The following is a 17,292-nucleotide window of genomic DNA, read 5'->3' on the forward strand; positions in this document are numbered from 1 at the left end:
CTCCAAGCCAAGAACACTGGAGTGGGCTGCCATTTCCTTCTCCAATGCATGAAAGTCAAAAGTGAAAGTGAAGTCACTCAGTCGTGTCCGATTCTTAGCGACCCCATGGATTGCAGCCTAACAGGCTCCTCCGTCCATGGGATTTTCCAAACAAGAGTACTGGAGTGGGGTGCCATTGCCTTCTCTCCCATTCTGTTGTTTTCCTCTATTTCTTTGCATTGATCGCTGAGGAAGGCTTTCTTATCTCTCCTTGCTATTCTTTGGAACTCTGCATTCAGATGCTTATATCTTTCCTTTTCTCCTTCGCTTTTCACTTCTCTTCATTTCACAGCTATTTGTAAGGCCTCCTCAGACAGCTATTTGTATTTCTTTTCTATGGGGATGGTCTTAATCCCTGCCTCCTGTACAATGTCACGAATCTGCACCCATAGTTCATCAGGCACTCTATCAGATCTAGTCGCTTAAATCTATTTCTCACTTCCACTGAATAATCATAAGGGATTTGATTTAGGTCATACCTGAATGGTCTAGTGGTTTTCCCTACTTTTTTCAATTTCAGTCTGAATTTGGCAATAAGGAGTTCATGATCTGAGCCACAGTCAGCTCCCGGTGTTGTTTTCACTGACTGTATAGAGCTTCTCCATCTTTGGCTGCAAAGAATATAATCAATCTGATTTCGGTGTTGACCATCTGGTGATGTCCATGTGTAGAGTCTTCTCTTGTGTTGTTGGAAGACGGTGTTTTCTATGACCAGTGCATTCTCTTGACAAAACTATTAGCTTTTGCCCTGCTTCATTCTGTACTCCAAGGCCAAATTTGCCTGTTACTCCAGGTGTTTCCTGACTACCTATTTTTGCATTCCAGTCCCCTATAATGAAAAGGACATCTTTTTGGGGTATTAGTTCTAAAAGGTCTTGAGGTCTTCATAGAACCGTTCAACTTCAGCTTCTTAAGAGTTACTGGTTGGGGCATAGGCTTGGATTACCGTGATATTGAATGGTTTGCCTTGGAAATGAACAGAGATCATTCTGTCATTTTTGAGATTGCATCCAAGTACTGCATTTTGGACTCTTTTGTTGACCATGATGGCTACTCCATTTCTTTGAAGGGATTCCTGCCCAGAGTAGTAGATATAATGGTCATTTGAGTTAAATTCACCCATTCCAGTCCATCTTAGTTCGCTGAGTCCTAGAATGTCGACGTTCACTCTTGCCATCTCCTGTTTGACCACTTCCAATTTGCCTATGCCAAAGCCTTTGACTGTGTGGATCACAATAAACTGTGGAAAATTCTGAAAGAGATGGGAATACCAGACCACCTGACCTGCCTCTTGAGAAACCTGTATGCAGGTCAGGAAGCAACAGTTAGAACTGGACATGGAACAACAGACTGGTTCCAAACAGGAAAAGGAGTACGTCAAGGCTGTATATTGTCACCCTGCTTATTTAACTTCTATGCAGAGTACATCATGAGAAACGTTGGGCTGGAAGAAGCACAAGCTGGAATCAAAATTGCCAGGAGAAATATCAATAATCTCAGATATTCACATGACACCACCCTTATGGCAGAAAGTGAAGATGAAATAAAGAGCCTCTTGATGAAAGTGAAAGAGGAGATTAAAACAGTTAGCTCTAAACTCAACATTCAAAAAACTAAGATCATGGCAACTGGTCCCACCACTTCATGGGAAATAGATGGGAAAACACTGGAAACAGTGTCAGACTTTATTTTTGGGGGCTCCAAAATCACTGCAGATGGTGAGTGCAGCCATGAAATTAAAAGACGCTTACTCCTTGGAAGGAAAGTTATGACCAACCTAGATAGCATATTAAAAAGCAGAAACATTACTTTGTCAACAAAAGTCCGTCTAGTCAAGGCTATGGTTTTTCCAGTGGTCATGTATAGATGTGAGAGTTTGTGAAGAAAGCTGAGCACCGAAGAATTGATGCTTTTGAACTGTGGTGTTGGAGAAGACTCTTGAGAGTCCCTTGGACTGCAAGGACATCCAACCAGTCCATCCTAAAGGAGATCAGTCCTAGGTGTTCATTGGAAGTACTGATGCAGAAGCAGAAACTCCAATACTTTGGCTACCTCATACGAAGAATGACTCATTGGAAAAGACCCTGATGCTGGGAGGGATTGGGTGCAGGAAGAGAAGGGGACGACAGAGGATGAGATGGCTGGATGGCATCACCGACTCGATGGACATGAGTTTGGGTAAACTCCTGAAGTTGGTAATGGACAGGGAGGCCTGGCGTGCTGCGATTCACGGAGTCGCAAAGAAAAGACACAACTGAGCAACCGAACTGAACTGAACTGAACTGAATTTGCCTTGATTCATGGACCTAAGATTCCAGGTTCCTATGCAATATTGCTCTTTACAGCATCAGACCTTGCTTCTATCACCAGTCACATCCACAACTGGGTATTGATTTTTTTTTTTTTTTTGGCTTTTTTTATGTAGCCAAAGCAAAATCGTAGAGAATTAGGACTATATTAATTTGCTTTATATTTGCAGCATCACTTTCTTAGTTCTTTTTTCAGAGTTTCTAATCTCTTTTTAAATTCAGCTTCTCAAACTATCACATGGGATGCCATTTCATCTCCAGATACAGTCCTCTGAAAGCCATTCAACATGTTGATCTAAGCTAAATTGATTACCATTTTTATTTCCTTCAGATTCTGTTATTTCTTTGTCTGTTTCTATATCACTGGTTTTCCTTAAACATCATTCTACATCACTGGTTTTCCTTGAATGCCAGGTGATTGCCCATTAGTAGTGAAGGATGAAGGTATGTGTCAATTTTTCTAGGGAGGTAGTATAAATAGTCTGTGCTTTTATGTAAGTCTACTGTTTTCCCACTGTTCATACTCATGAATGAGAAGAGTGCCTTGGAGATTTGTGAAGTGGGTGGAATAAGTTAATCACCAGACTTTCTCAAAGAAAGTACAGTCAGGTAGTCAGTTATTAAGCCAGGCATCTCTCAAATACTAGAATTCAGAGGGTTTTACTACAGAGTATCAAATTCATGCTAGAACTAGCTTTCCCAGATGGTTCATGCAAATTTTTTAAAGAGATAAGCTTTCAGCATTTGTTTCTTTTGACTATGCCTTGTGGCATGTGGCATCTTAGTTCCTCAACCAGGGATCACACACACAACCTCTGCATTGGAAGTGGGGAGTCTTAACCACTAGGCTGCCAGGGAAATCCCTTTTTTTGTTTTTTTTAATTTTATTTTATATTGGGGTGTATTTGATTTACAATGTTGTGTTAGTTTCAGGTATAAAGCAAAGTGGTTCAGTTATACATATACATGTATCCATTCTTTTTCAGATTCTGATTTGGGTTTTAAGAAGAGGACTGATCACCAGGGAAACTGGAAAATTCCATCTCAAACCCCAGAAGAGATAAGTATTGGGCATTTCCCAGTCATACATGGCATAGTGAAAAGTGAAGTGAAAGTCGCTCAGTCATTTATGACTCTTTGCAATCCCATGGGCCACATAATCCATGGAATTCTCCAAGTCAGAATACTGGAGTGGGTAGTCTTTCCCTTCTCCAGGGGATCTTCTTAACCCAGGGATCAAACCCAGGTCTCCCATATTGCAGGCAGATTCTTTACCAGCTGAGCCATCAGGGAAGCCCAAGAATACTGGAATGGGTAGCCTATCCCTTTTCCAGCAGATCTTCCTGACCCAGGAATTGAACCATGGTCTCCTGCATTGCAGACAAATTCTTTATGGCTGAGCCACTGGGAAAGCATAGGACTACCACCATGTTCTTAACAGGAAACACCCCATTTGGCTTGAAGGGAAGACAGCCATTTTGGTAACCTTTGGTCTTCCACAGCGCATGGAGCCAGAGGAAACTGGCATGGTCAGAGTCTGGGTAAGTGGCAAGTAAGAGACTGGGCAGGTCAGAGTCAGAGTGCAAGGCTTCTTCACATAAGATGCCTGGGTCCCTGAGAAGGATCTACAAATACCCTAAACTTCCAAGAAAAAACTGGAGTATATGCATGTTTTCCTAGGGAAAAGGTCCATCCCTTCTCATAGAGCCAAGAGTAGGTTAAAATTCTGAGATCTAGAACAGCACTAAGCCAGTTGGAGACAAGAATGAGGAAGCCACCAGATACACCACCTAGAGCCAGCCATATCTGAGAGCTTGCCAAGCTGTCACTGAAGTTAGAACATGGACTCACAGCAGAGACAGTCAAGCATTGTTTTTCTGCACTTCTTTCTAACTGTACATCAAGTTCTTTCGAAAACAAGGCCTGGGCTTGGTCCACTGCTATCTTGTATTCATTCTTGGGTATTAATTCACCAACATTAAACCCCAGGATAGAAGATGTGATAAGACAAGACTCCCTCCCCTACAGAGTCTTTTGCTGGTTTCAGTGGTGGACAGTGGTCATCACAGAAAACACACAGGAACTTTTCCCTGGAACTGAAGTGGGATGAAAAGTGCCTGCTGTGAATATTATCATCTTTTTCCTTGACCCGTGACCTCCAGTTTCTGAAGATATAGCAGAAAATAATCTTCCTTGAAGATAAAGTGTAACAAATTCATAAAACAAAAACACAGTCTTCCAAAGCCCTGTGCTTTCAGATATTCTGGGTTTAGTTCAGCTGCCAGATAAAGTGATTGATGCATTCATCGCGATAGCCAGGTAAGCCCACTTTGTACTGTGATAGGCCACTGAGAGCTGGTAAGGGCACTGGAACCCTGATATCACCTGAAAATCCTTTCCTGGGAAGACAGTTTCATGAATGAGATCTTCCAAGCAAATGACACCAAACTTCCCCAGGTGCTCCTCAATCTCTGTGTCAGAGAGATGACTTTATTCTTGACCTTGGCTTGTCTGTGTTTCAGGATGAGCTCCTGAACAGGCTTCAGATCTGGAAATCCCTAGGTCACCTGGGCTTCCCTGGTGGCTCAGATGGTAGAGTCCACCTACAATGTGGTAGACCTGGGTTTGATCCCTGGGTTGGGAAGATCCCCTGGAGGAGGGCATGGCAACTCACTCCACTATTCTTGCCTGGAGAATCCCCATGGACAGAGGAGCCAGGTGGGCTACAGTCCATGGGGTCACAAAGTTGGGCACAACTGAGTGACTAAGCACACAGCACAGGTCACGTAAGTTTCCACTACACAAAGTTTTTTCATGGTTTAAGGGGTTACTTTCATAAAGATACCACTGAAAATGTTCTTTAGATGAAGTCTTGCAATGGTCCTCTGCACCAGTAAATTCACCCCATTATTCCTTTGGGTGCATACAACAAAGACCATGGAATGTTTATCTGGCGCTTCCAAGCTGTGAAGTTTCACTTCTAGTCTTTAGAACCACACTCTGTCATGCAGTTGATGCCAGGAATTATGTAGGAACCATTCTAGTTGCTTATATTTGAGCTCTTTTTCTTTTCTTTGCTCTTTCCTTTGCAAAAGCTCCTCCTTTGCCTGGGTGACTCTGAGGGCCTGATAAGCCTTCCTCTTTTTCAGGACATTTTCTGGAACCAAAGAGATCTTTCTTTCTTGGCTCTTGCTACACCATCTTCCCAACACTTCAGGCTGCTCAGGGTTTGTTTCTTCTTATCCCCAACAGTTAATATCCATCTACCAGCGGATAGTTGACTAATAAGACATATCCACCAGCCTGCAGCTTTTAGTCTTGAAGTGACATTGGAGACAACTGGCATAACTGTTACATGTACAGACTTTCAATTAGCCTCATTGTCTATAGCCATTTTCCTTTTAGCTCTTTAGAATTACTAAATCCTAGGGTTCCAATGACAAACAGGCTATCTCATTAGTGCCTCTTTAAGTATGTCTAGGTAAATATTCTACATAGATATGTCCAATAAGATACTACCATTTATTTTTGGTTTTCCAGACTAAGATAAAATTTATTTACTCATGAACTCCCTTCTCTCTGTTATGGGTGAACTTTCAATATATTGTCACTTCATTTGGATTCTAGAGGGATAGAAAGTGAAAATGTGTGCTCAGTCTACCATTTTATTAAAACACACACACACACTTGTTTACATACAAGGCTTTTCTACTGAAGCTCTTTAAATTCAAGGATGTATTTTAAAGAGCCTAGCAGTGTGTCAGGAATGTAATGAGTGTTCAAAGGTATGTGGCTGATTGGATTTGAATGTGGAAGAGAACAAATTACAAAATGACAGAAAAACTTAGGCCTGGACAACAAGCATGCTGTTAGATACCAACAAAGGAATAATAAATTTTAAAGAAAAAAAATTTTTTAGTGTTGGAAATCTATTGTTATGCCCTAGCATAAGAAGCAACAGTTAGAACTGGACATGGAACAACAGACTGGTTCCAAGTAGGAAAAGGAGTACGTCAAGGCTATATATTATCACCCTGTTTATTTAACTTATATGCAGAGTACATCATGAGAAACGCTGGACTGGAAGAAACACAAGGTGGAATCAAGATTGTCAGGAGAAATATCAATAACCTCAGATATGCAGATGACACCACCCTTATGGCAGAAAGTGAAGAGGAACTAAAAAGCCTCTTGATGAAAGTGAAAGTGGAGACTGAAAAAGTTGGCTTAAAGCTCAACATTCAGAAAACAAAGATCATAGCATCCGGTCCCATCACTTCATGGGAAATAGATGGGGAAACAATGGAAACAGTGTCAGACTTTATTTTTGGGGGCTCCAAAATCACTGCACATGGTGACTGCAGCCATGAAATTAAAAGACACTTACTTCTTGGAAGGAAAGTTATGACCAACCTAGATAGCATATTCAAAAGCAGAGACATTACTTTGCCAACAAAGGTCCATCTAGTCAAGGCTATGGTTTTTCCAGTGGTCATGTATGGATGCGAGAGTTGGACTGTGAAGAAAGCCGAGCACCTAAGAATTGATGCTTTTGAACTGTGGTGTTGGAGAAGACTCTTGAGAGTCCCTTGGACTGCAAGGAGATCCAACCAGTCCATTCTGAAGGAGATCAGCCCTGGGATTTCTTTGGAAGGAATGATGCTGAAGCTGAAACTCCAGTACTTTGGCCACCTCACGCGATGAGTTGACTCATTGGAAAAGACTCTGATGCTGGAAGGGATTGGGGGCAGGAGGAGAAGGAGACGACAGAGGCTGAGATGGCTGGATGGCATCACTGACTCGATGGATGGGAGTCTGAGTGAACTCCGGGAGTTGGTGATGGACAGGGAGGCCTGGCGTGCTGCGATTCATGGAGTTGCAAAGAGTCAGACACGACTGAGCGACTGAACTGAACTGAAGCATAGGCAAATAATGGAAACTATTTTTCAACACATCATTAACTGTTATTAAGTTATTTTTGTGTGCTAGAAACAGACACACCACTTTTACAGAGTGTTGATACTATCCTAGAGAGAAGAGAATTCATTTTACCTCTTGGCTCTCACCTAATCCAGTAAATCAACTTGGAATATTCCTTATTGGATAAGAAAACCACAGAGCATACTGTAACACAGCAAGAAACTACTACATTGATCCAGATATGCATTATGTCCTCAAGAGTAGGTACTCAATAAATATTTAATGAGTGAATGTATCCCTAACACTTGCTTGCAAACCTGATTCCAGAGTCAAGAAATAAAGTTTTCAGAGGTGAAAACCAAATAAGTGATGATTTCATTATAGTGGCCATTATCAAAGTACCTGACCTAGATCAGAAACTCAGTAAATATTTGTGAGGCTAATAAGATAATTACTGTTAACTTTTTCAAACTTTAAAAAAGTCTACTTATCAAGCAAATGCTGGTGTATAACTCTTTAATATAGTAATACTGAAAGCCATTGAATTTTATAAACAGTTGAACTATGTATCAATTATATCTCAATAAAGCTGCAAAAAAAGAAAGAAACTCACAAGAAAACATTTCCAGGCCTTCTGAATGACTCTGGCAGCTCTGTCTTTCCTTTCAAATTCTGATTCTTGTTTCAAAGCCATGTGAAAGTCCTAAAATAAAATAAACAAAGGAGTATAATTTTAAATTATATACTCCATCATGAAACTGTCACTAGAACTACATGAAATTCAAATAGAAAGTACAAAGGAAATACTGAAAATGATATTTGGCATCAAAATAACTAAAATAAACATTAAGACTGACACCTTTAACTGATAGCCTCTGTTCCATTTTGCTTTTTATTGAAGTATAGTTGATTTACAATATTATATTTTTTTCATTATTTTTAAAGATTATACTCTATTTAATGTTACAAAATAATGGCTATATTTCCCTGTGTGTAAATTATATCCTTGTTACTTTTCTACTTTATGCATAGTAATTTGTATGTCTTAACCCCCTACCCCTATTTTGTTCCTTCCCTTTTCCCACTCTTCACTGGTAACCATTAGCTTGTTCTCTGTACCTGTAAGTGTGTTTCTGTTTTGTTATATACATCATTTGTTTTAGTTTTTAGATTCAGCACATAAGTGATAATATAGAGTATTTGTCTTTGTCTGACTTTTTCACTAAGCATAATAATCTCTAGGTCCATTCACATTGCAAATGGCAGAATTTGTCCTTTTTGATAGCCAAGTAATATTCCATATATATATATACATACCACATTTTCTTTATCCATTTATCTGTTGATGGACATGTAGGTTGATTAACTATCATGGCAATTATAAATAATGCTTCTAAAAATAGCGAGGTGCATACATCTTTTTGAATTATTGTTTTCATTTTCTTTGAAAATGAAACTCAACAGTGGAATTGTTGGATCATATAATAGTTCTATTTTTAGTTTTTTGAGGAACCTCCATACTGTTTTTCACATTAGCTGCACCAATTTACATTCCCACCAACAGTGTATGAGGGTTCCCTTTTCTTCACATCCTCACAAACATTTGTTACTTGTAGACTTTTTGATGATATCTGGCATCTGGTCTCATCATTTCATGGGAAATAGATGGGGAAACAAAGGAAACAGTATCAGACTTTAATTTTTGGGCTCCAAAATCACTGCAGATGGTGATTGCAGCCATGAAATTAAAAGACGCTTACTCCTTGGAAGGAAAGTTATGACCAACCTAGATGGAATATTGAAAAGCAGAGACATTACTTTGCCAACAAAGGTCCGTCTAGTCAAGGCTATGGTTTTTTCCAGTGGTCATGTATGCATGTGAATTGAACTGTGAAGAAAGCTGAGCACCAAAGAATTGATGCTTTTGAACTGTGATGTTGGAGAAGACTCTTGAGAGTCCCTTAGACTGCAAGGAGATCCAACCATCCTAAAGACCAGTCCTGGGTGTTCATTGGAAGGACTGATCCTGAAGCTGAAACTCCAATACTTTGGCCACCTCATGCAAAGAGTCGACTCATTGGAAAAGACCCTGATGCTGGGAGGGATTGGGGGCAGGAGGAGAAGGGGACGACAGAGGATGAGATGGCTGGATGGCATCACCAACTCGATGCACATGAGTTTTGGTGAACTCCGGGAGTTGGTGATGGACAGGGGGACCTGATGTGCTGTGATTCATGGGGTTGCAAAGAATTGGACACGACTGAGTGACTGAACTGAACTGATCCTGATAGATGTGAGATAATATTTCATAATTTTGATTTGCATCTCTCTGATGATTACCAATGTTGATCATCTTTTCATGTGCCTGTTAGCCACCTATCTGTCTTCTAAATGTCTATTCAGGTCTTCTGCCCATATTTTAAATTGGATTATTTGTTTTTTGATATTGAGTTGTATGAGTTATTTACCTATTTTGAATATTACTGCTATTGTTTATACCATTTGCAAATATTTTCTCCCATTCTGCAGGTTGTCTTTTAGTTTTGTTGATGGATTTTTTTTGCTGTGCAAAAGCTTTTAACTTTAATTATGGCCTATTTGGGGTTTTGGGGTTTTTTTGCTTTTATTTCTTTTGCCTTAGAAGAATGATCCAAGAAAATATTGTTATAATTTTTATCTAAGCATGTTCTGCCTATCTTATCTTCTAGGAAATTTATGATTTTAAGTTTTACATCTAGTTTTTAAACCATTTTGAGTTTTTGTATACGGTGTGAGGAAATGTCCTAATGTCATTGTTTTACATGTGACTGTTCAGTTTTCCCAAAATAACTTGTTGAAGAGACTGTCTTTTCTTCATGGTGTATTCTTGCCTCCTTTGTTGTAAATTAATTGATGGTAGATGTTTGGGTTTAATTCTGGGCTCTCTATTCTTTTCCATTGATCCATATGTCTGTTTTTGTTCCATTATCAAACTGTTACAATGACTGTATGGTGTATCTAAGGTCTGGAGGTTATGCCTTCAGCTTTATTCTTTTTTTTCAGGATTGTTTTCAGAATTCAGGATCTTTTGTGGCTCCATTTAAAATTTATTTTAACTTTTTATCTTGAAATATAGTTGATTAATGATGTTGTGTTAGTTCTAGGTGTACAACAATGTGATTGAATAATCAGATCAGATCAGTCGCTCAGTCGTGTCCGACCCTTTGTGACCCCATGAATCGCAGCATGCCAGGCCTCCCTATCCATCACCAACTCCCGGAGTTCACTCAGACTCACGTCCATCGAGTCAGTGATGCCATCCAGCCATCTCAGCCTCTGTCATCCCCTTCTGCTCCTGCCCCCAATCCCTCCCAGCATCAGAGTCTTTTCCAATGAGTCAACTCTTCGCGTGAGGTGGCCAAAGTACTGGAGTTTCAGCTTTAGCATCATTCCTTCCAAAGAAATCCCAGGGCTGATCTCCTTCAGATTGGACTGGTTGGATCTCCTTGCAGTCCAAGGGACTCTCAAGAGTCTTCTCCAACACCACAGTTCAAAAGCATCAATTCTTAGGCGCTCAGCTTTCTTTATATTCCAACTCTCACATCCATATATGACCACAGGAAAAACCATAGCCTTGACTAGATGGATCTTTGTTGGCAAAGTAATGTCTCTGCTTTTGAATATGCTGTCTAGGTTGGTCATAACTTTCCTTCCAAGGAGTAAGCGTCTTTTAATTTCATGGCTGCAGTCACCATCTGTACTGATTTTGGAGCCCAGAAAAATAAAGTCTGACACTGTTTCCACTGTTTCCCCATCTATTTCCCATGAAGTGGTGGGACCGGATGCCATGATCTTAGTTTTCTGAATGTTGAGCTTAAACCAACTTTTTCACTCTCCACTTTCACTTTCATCAAGAGGCTTTTGAGTTCCTCTTCACTTTCTGCCATAAGGGTGGTGTCATCTGCATATCTGAGGTTATTGATATTTCTCCCGGCAATCTTGATTCCAGCTTGTGTTTCTTCCAGTCCAGCATTTCTCATGGTGTACTCTGCATATAAGTTAAATAAGCAGGGTGACAATATACAGCCTTGACGAACTCCTTTTCCTATTTGGAACCAGTCTATTGTTCCATGTCCAGTTCGAACTGTTGCTTCCTCACCTGCATACAAATTTCTCAAGAGGCAGATCAGGTGGTCTGGTATTCCCATCTCTTTCAGAATTTTCCACAGTTTATTGTGATCCACACAGTCAAAGGCTTTGGCATAGTCAATAAAGCAGAAATAGATGTTTTTCTGGAACTCTCTTGCTTTTTCCATGATCCAGCGGATGTTGGCAATTTGATCTCTGGTTCCTCTGCCTTTTCTAAAACCAGCTTGAACATCAGGAAGTTCACGGTTCACATATTGCTGAAGCCTGGCTTGGAGAATTTTGAGCATTACTTTACATATACATATATCTATTCTTTTTCAAATATTTTTCCCATTTAGATTGTTATAAAATATTTAGCACAGTTCTTGATGCTATACAATAGGTCCTTGTTGGTTATCCATTTAAAATATAGTAATGTGTACATGTCAATAAACTCCCTAACCCTCCTCCACCATCCTTCCCCTCTGGTAACCATAAGTTCATTCTCTAAGTTTATGGATCTGTTTCTGTTTTGTGAATAAGTTCATTTGTATCATTTTTTTTTTTTTTTGGATTCCACATATAAGCAAAATCATCCAATATTTGTCTTTCTCTGTCTGACCTATTTCACTCAGTACGACCTACTTCACTCTAGGTCCATCCATATTGCTTGCAAATGGCATTATTTCATTCTTTTTAGTTCAGTTCAGTCGCTCAGTCGTGTCCGACTCTTTGTGACCCCATGAATGACTGAGTAATAGTCCATTGTATATATGTACCACATCTTCTTTATCCATTCACCTGTTGAGGGAACATTTCTATTGCTTTCATGTCTTTGATATTGTAAAGAGTGCTGCTATAAACACTGGGGTGCATTAATCCTTTTGGATATATGTTTTTATCTGGATGTATGCCCAGGAGTGGGATTGCAGGATCATGTTAGCTCTATTTTTAGGTTTTGAAGAAACTTCCATACATTCCCACCAACAGTATAAGAGGGTTCCCTTCTATCCACACCTTCTCCCACATTTATTGTTTTTGTTTTTTAACGATAGCAGTTCTGACTGGTGTGAGGTGACATATCATTGTAGTTTTGATGTACATTTCTCTAAGTTAGTAATGTTGAACATCTTTTTATGTGCTTCATGGTTATAGGTATGTGTTCTTTGGAGAAATGTCTACTTAGGTCTTCTGCCCATTTTTTGCTTGGATTGTTTGTTTTTTGATATTAAGCTCCATGAACTATTTGTAAATTTTGAGACTAATCCCTTGTTGGTCACATCATTAGCAAATGTTTTTTTCCCATTCTATAGGTTGCCTTTTTGTTTTGTTTATCATTTCCTTTGATGTACAACAGCTTCTGAGTTTAATTAGTCCTATTTATTTTTGGTTTTATTTCCATTACACTGGGAGACAGAAAAAAATTCTGCTGCAATTTATCTCAGAGTATTCTGTTTAGGTTTTCCTCTAAGACTTTTATAATGTCTGGTCTTACATTTAGATTTTTAATCCATTTTGACTTTAGTGTATGGTGTTAGAGCATGTTCTAATTTCATTTTTTTGTTTGTTTGTTTTTACATGTAACTGTCTGATTTTCCCAGGGCCATTTATTGCAGAGACTATCTTTCCTTCATTGCATAGTCTTGCCTCCTTTGTTGAAGATTAAATGATCATAGGTGTGTGGGCTTATTTCTAGACTTTCTATCCTGTTCCATTAATCTCTATTTCTATTTTTGGCCAGTATCATAATGATTGGATGACTACAGCATTGTAGAGTCTGGAGTCTCTTATTCCTCCAGCTCTGTTTTTCTTTCTCAATATTGCTTTCACTATTCAGAGTCTTTTGTGTCTTCATACAAATTTAAAGATTTTTTTTTTGTTCTAGTTCTGTGAAAAACGCCCTTGATAATTTTATATGGATTCCCTGAATCATTAAATTTCCTTGAGCAGTATAGTCATTTGGACAATATTGACTCTTCCAATCCTAGAGGATGGTTTATCTTTCCATCTATTTTGTCATCTTTGATTTCTTTCTTCAGTGTCACAGTTTTTGGAGTAAGGGGCTGTTGTCTACTTAGGTAGGTTTATTCTTAGGCATTTTATTCTCTTTGTTGCAATGGTAAATGGGATTGTTTGCTTCATTTCTCTAGTATATAGCAATGCAACATATTTTTTGTATTAATTTTGTAACCTGTAACTTTACCAAATTCACTGATGAGCTCTCATAGTTTTTGATAGTGTCTTTAGGATTTTCTATATATCGTATCATGTCATATGCAAAGTGTGACAGTTTAACTTTTTCTTTTCCAATCTGCATTTCCTTTATTTCTTTTTCTTCTATGATTGCCATAGCTAGGACTTCCAAAACTATGCTGAATAAAGGGGCAAGAGTGGACTGTTCCTGATCTTAGAGGAAACTCTTTCAGCTTTTCATCATTAACTATGATGCTAGCTGTAGGTTTATTGTATATGACCTTCACTGTACTGAAGTAGGTTTCCTCATGCCAACTTTCTCAGTTCAGTTCAGTCGCTCAGTCCTGTCCAACTCTTTGTGATGCCATAGACTGCAGCACACCAGTCTTCCCTGTCCATCACCAACTCCCAGAGCTTGCTCAAATTCATGTCCATCGAGTCGGTGATGCCATCCAATCATCTCATCATCTGTCGACCCTTTTCCTCTTGCCTTCAATCTTTTTCAGCATCAGGATCTTTTCCAGTGAGTCAGTTCTTCCCCTCAGGTGGCCAAAATATTGGAGTTTCAGCTTCAGCATCAGTCCTTCCAATGAATATTCAGTACTGGTTTCCTTTAGGATTGACTGGTTGGATCTCCTTGCAGTCCAAGGGACTTTCAAGAGTCTTCTCCAACACCAAGTTCAAAAGCATCAATTATTCAATGCTAAGCCTTTTTTATGGTCCATACATGAAACTGGAAAAACCATAGCTTTGACTATATGGACCTTCATCAGCAAAGTAATGTCTCTGCTTTTTAATATGCTGCCTAGGTTGGTTATGGCTTTTCTTCCAAGGATCAAGAGTCTTTTAATTTCATGGCTTTCTGCTATAAGGGTGGCATCATCTGCATATCTCATGAATTCTGAAAAAGTCCATGACTCTCAACAGTCTACTCCAACACCAAAGTTCAAAAGCATCAGTTCTTCGGCGCTCAGCCTTCTTCAGAGTCCAACTCTCACATCCATACATGACTACTGGAAAAACCATAGCTTTGACTAGACGGACCTTTGTTGGCAAAGTAATGTCTCTGCTTTTTAATATACTGCCTAGGTTGATCATTGCTTTTCTTCCAAGGAGCAAGCATTTTTAATTTCATGGCTGCAGTCACCATCTGCAGCGATTTGGAACCCAAGAAAATAAAGTCTGTCATTGTTTCCATTGTTTCCCCATCTATTTGCCTTGGAGTGATGAGACCAGATGCCATGATCTTGGTTTTCTGAATGTTGAATTTTAAGTCAGCTTTTTCACTCTCCTTTTTCTCTTTCTTCAAGAGGCTCTTTAGTTCTTCTTTGCTTTCTTCCATAGGTGGTGTCATCTGCATATAGAGTTTACTGATATTTCTCCTGACAATCTTGATTCCAGCTTATGCTTCATCCAGCCTGGCATTTCATATAATGTACTCTGCATATAAGTTAAATAAGCAGGATGACAATATACAAGCCTTGATGTACTCCTTTCCCAATTTGGAAACAGTCTGTTGTTCCACGTCTGGTTCTAACTATTGCTTCTTACCGATTTCTTATGAGGCAAATAATGTGGTCTGGTGTTCCTGTCTCTTGAAGAATTTTCCACAATTTGTTGTGATCCACACAGTCAAAGGCTTTGGTGTAGTCAATAAGGCAGAAGTAGATGTTTTTCTGGAACTTTCTTGATTTTTTGATGATCCAATGGATGTTGGCAATACGATCTCTGGTTCCTCTGCCTTTTCTAAATCCAGTTTGAACATCTGGAAGTTCATGGTTCATGTACTGTTGAAGCCTGGCTTGGAGAATTTTGAGCATTATTTTGCTAGTGTGTGAGATGAGTACAACTGTGTGGTAGTTTGAGCATTCTTTGGCATTGCCTTTCTTTGGGATTGGAAGGAAAACTGACCTTGTCCAGTCCTGTGGCCACTGCTGAATTTTCCAAATTTGCTGGCATATTGAGTGCAGCACTTTCACAGCATCAAGTTTCAGGATTTGAAATAGCTCAACTGGAATTCCATCACCTCCACTAGCTTTGTTCATAGTGATGCTTCCTAAGGCCCACTTGACTTCACATTCCAGGATGTCTGGCTCTAGATGGGTGATCACACCATCATGGTTATCTGGGTCATTAAGATCTTTTTTGTACAGTTCTTCTGTGTATTCTTGCCACCTCTTCTTAATATCTGCTTCTGTTAGGTCCATACTGTTTCTGTCCTTTATTGTGCCCATCTTTACATGAAATGTTCCCTTGGTATCTCTAATTTTCTTGAAGAGATCTCTAGTTTTTCCCATTCCATTGTTTTCCTCCATTTCTTCACATTGATCACTGAGGAAGGCTTTCTTATCTCTCCTTGTTATTCTTTGGAACTTTGCATTCAACTGGGTATATCTTTCCTTTTATCCTTTGCCTGTACCTTCTCTTTTCAGCTATTTGTAAGGCTTCCTGAGACAACCATTTTGCACTTTCACATTTCTTTTTCATGGAGATGATCTTGATCACTGCCTCCTGTACAATGTCATGGACCTCTGCCCATAGTTCTTCATGCATTCTATCAGATCTAATCCCTTGAATCTATTTGTCACTTCCACTGTATAACTGTCAGGTATTTGATTTAGGTCATACCTGAATGGTCTAGTGGTTTTCCCTACTTTCTTCCATGTAAGTCTGAATTTGGCAATAAGTAGTTCATGATCTTAGCCATGGTCAGCTCCTGGTCTTGTCTTTGCTGATGGTACAGAGCTTCTCCATCTTTAGCTTCAAAGAATAATCAATCTGATTTCAGTATTGATCATCTGGTGAAGTCCATGTGTAAAGTCATCTCTTGTGTTGTTGGAAGAGGGTGTTTGCTATGACCCATGCATTCTCTTGGCCAAACTCTGTTAGCCTTTTGTACACTGAGGCCAAACTTGCCTGTTATTCCAGGTATCTTCTGACTTTCTGCTTTTGCATTCCAATCCCCCATGATGAAAAGGACATCTTTTTTTTTGGTGTTAGTTCTAGAAGGTCTTGTATGTCTTCATAGAATTGTTCAACTTCAGCTTCTTCAGCATTAGTGGTTGGGGCATAGACTTGGATTACTGTGTTATTGAATGGTTTGCCTTGGAAACGAACAGAGATCATTCTGTCATTTTTGAGATTGCACCCAAATACTGCATTTTGGACTCTTGTTGACTATGAGGGCTACTCCATTTCTTCTAAGGGATTCTTGCTCACAGTAGTAGATATAAAGGTCATCTGAGTTAAATTCACCCATTCTAGTCAATTTCAGTTCACTAATTCCTAAAATGTCGATGTTCAGTCTTGCCATCTCCTGTTTGCTACTTCCAATTTACCTTGATTCATGGACCTAACATTCCAGGTTCCTATGCAATATTCTTTTTTACAGCATCGGACTTTACTTCCATCACCAGTCCCATCCACAACTGGGCGTTGTTTTTGCTTTGGCTCTGTCTCTTCATTCTTTCTGGAGTTATTTCTCCACTCTTCTCCAGTAGCATATTGGGCACCTACCGACCAGGGAATTTCATCTTTCAGTGTCATATCTTTTTGTCTTTTTATACTGTTAATGGGGTCTTAAGGCAAGAATACTGAAGTGGTTTGCCATTCCTTTCTCCGGTGGACCAGTTTTGTCAGAACTCTCCACCATGACCTATCCATCTTGGGTGGCCCTACATGGTATGGCTCATATTTTCATTGAGTTAGACAAAGCTGTGGTCCA

The 17,292-nt window shown here is 39.4% G+C and overlaps 1 protein-coding gene and 1 pseudogene across 1 annotated transcript in view; both read right to left on the reverse strand.

The window, feature by feature from the left end:
- The window catches only part of C15H11orf65 (chromosome 15 C11orf65 homolog), a 115,736-nt gene that overhangs the window by 64,771 nt on the left and 33,673 nt on the right, over positions 1–17,292 (reverse strand). The window contains exon 2 of the mRNA XM_019975666.2: positions 7,882–7,971. Within this exon, the coding sequence (XP_019831225.2) occupies positions 7,882–7,962 (81 nt within the window). The 5' untranslated portion in view covers positions 7,963–7,971. The remainder of the gene's footprint in view (positions 1–7,881; positions 7,972–17,292) is intronic.
- On the reverse strand, positions 4,603–5,729 carry LOC139176122 (large ribosomal subunit protein uL30-like; annotated as a pseudogene).

This window comes from Bos indicus, chromosome 15 (genome assembly GCF_029378745.1).
Source record: "Bos indicus isolate NIAB-ARS_2022 breed Sahiwal x Tharparkar chromosome 15, NIAB-ARS_B.indTharparkar_mat_pri_1.0, whole genome shotgun sequence".
Classification (NCBI taxonomy): Eukaryota; Metazoa; Chordata; class Mammalia; order Artiodactyla; family Bovidae; genus Bos; species Bos indicus.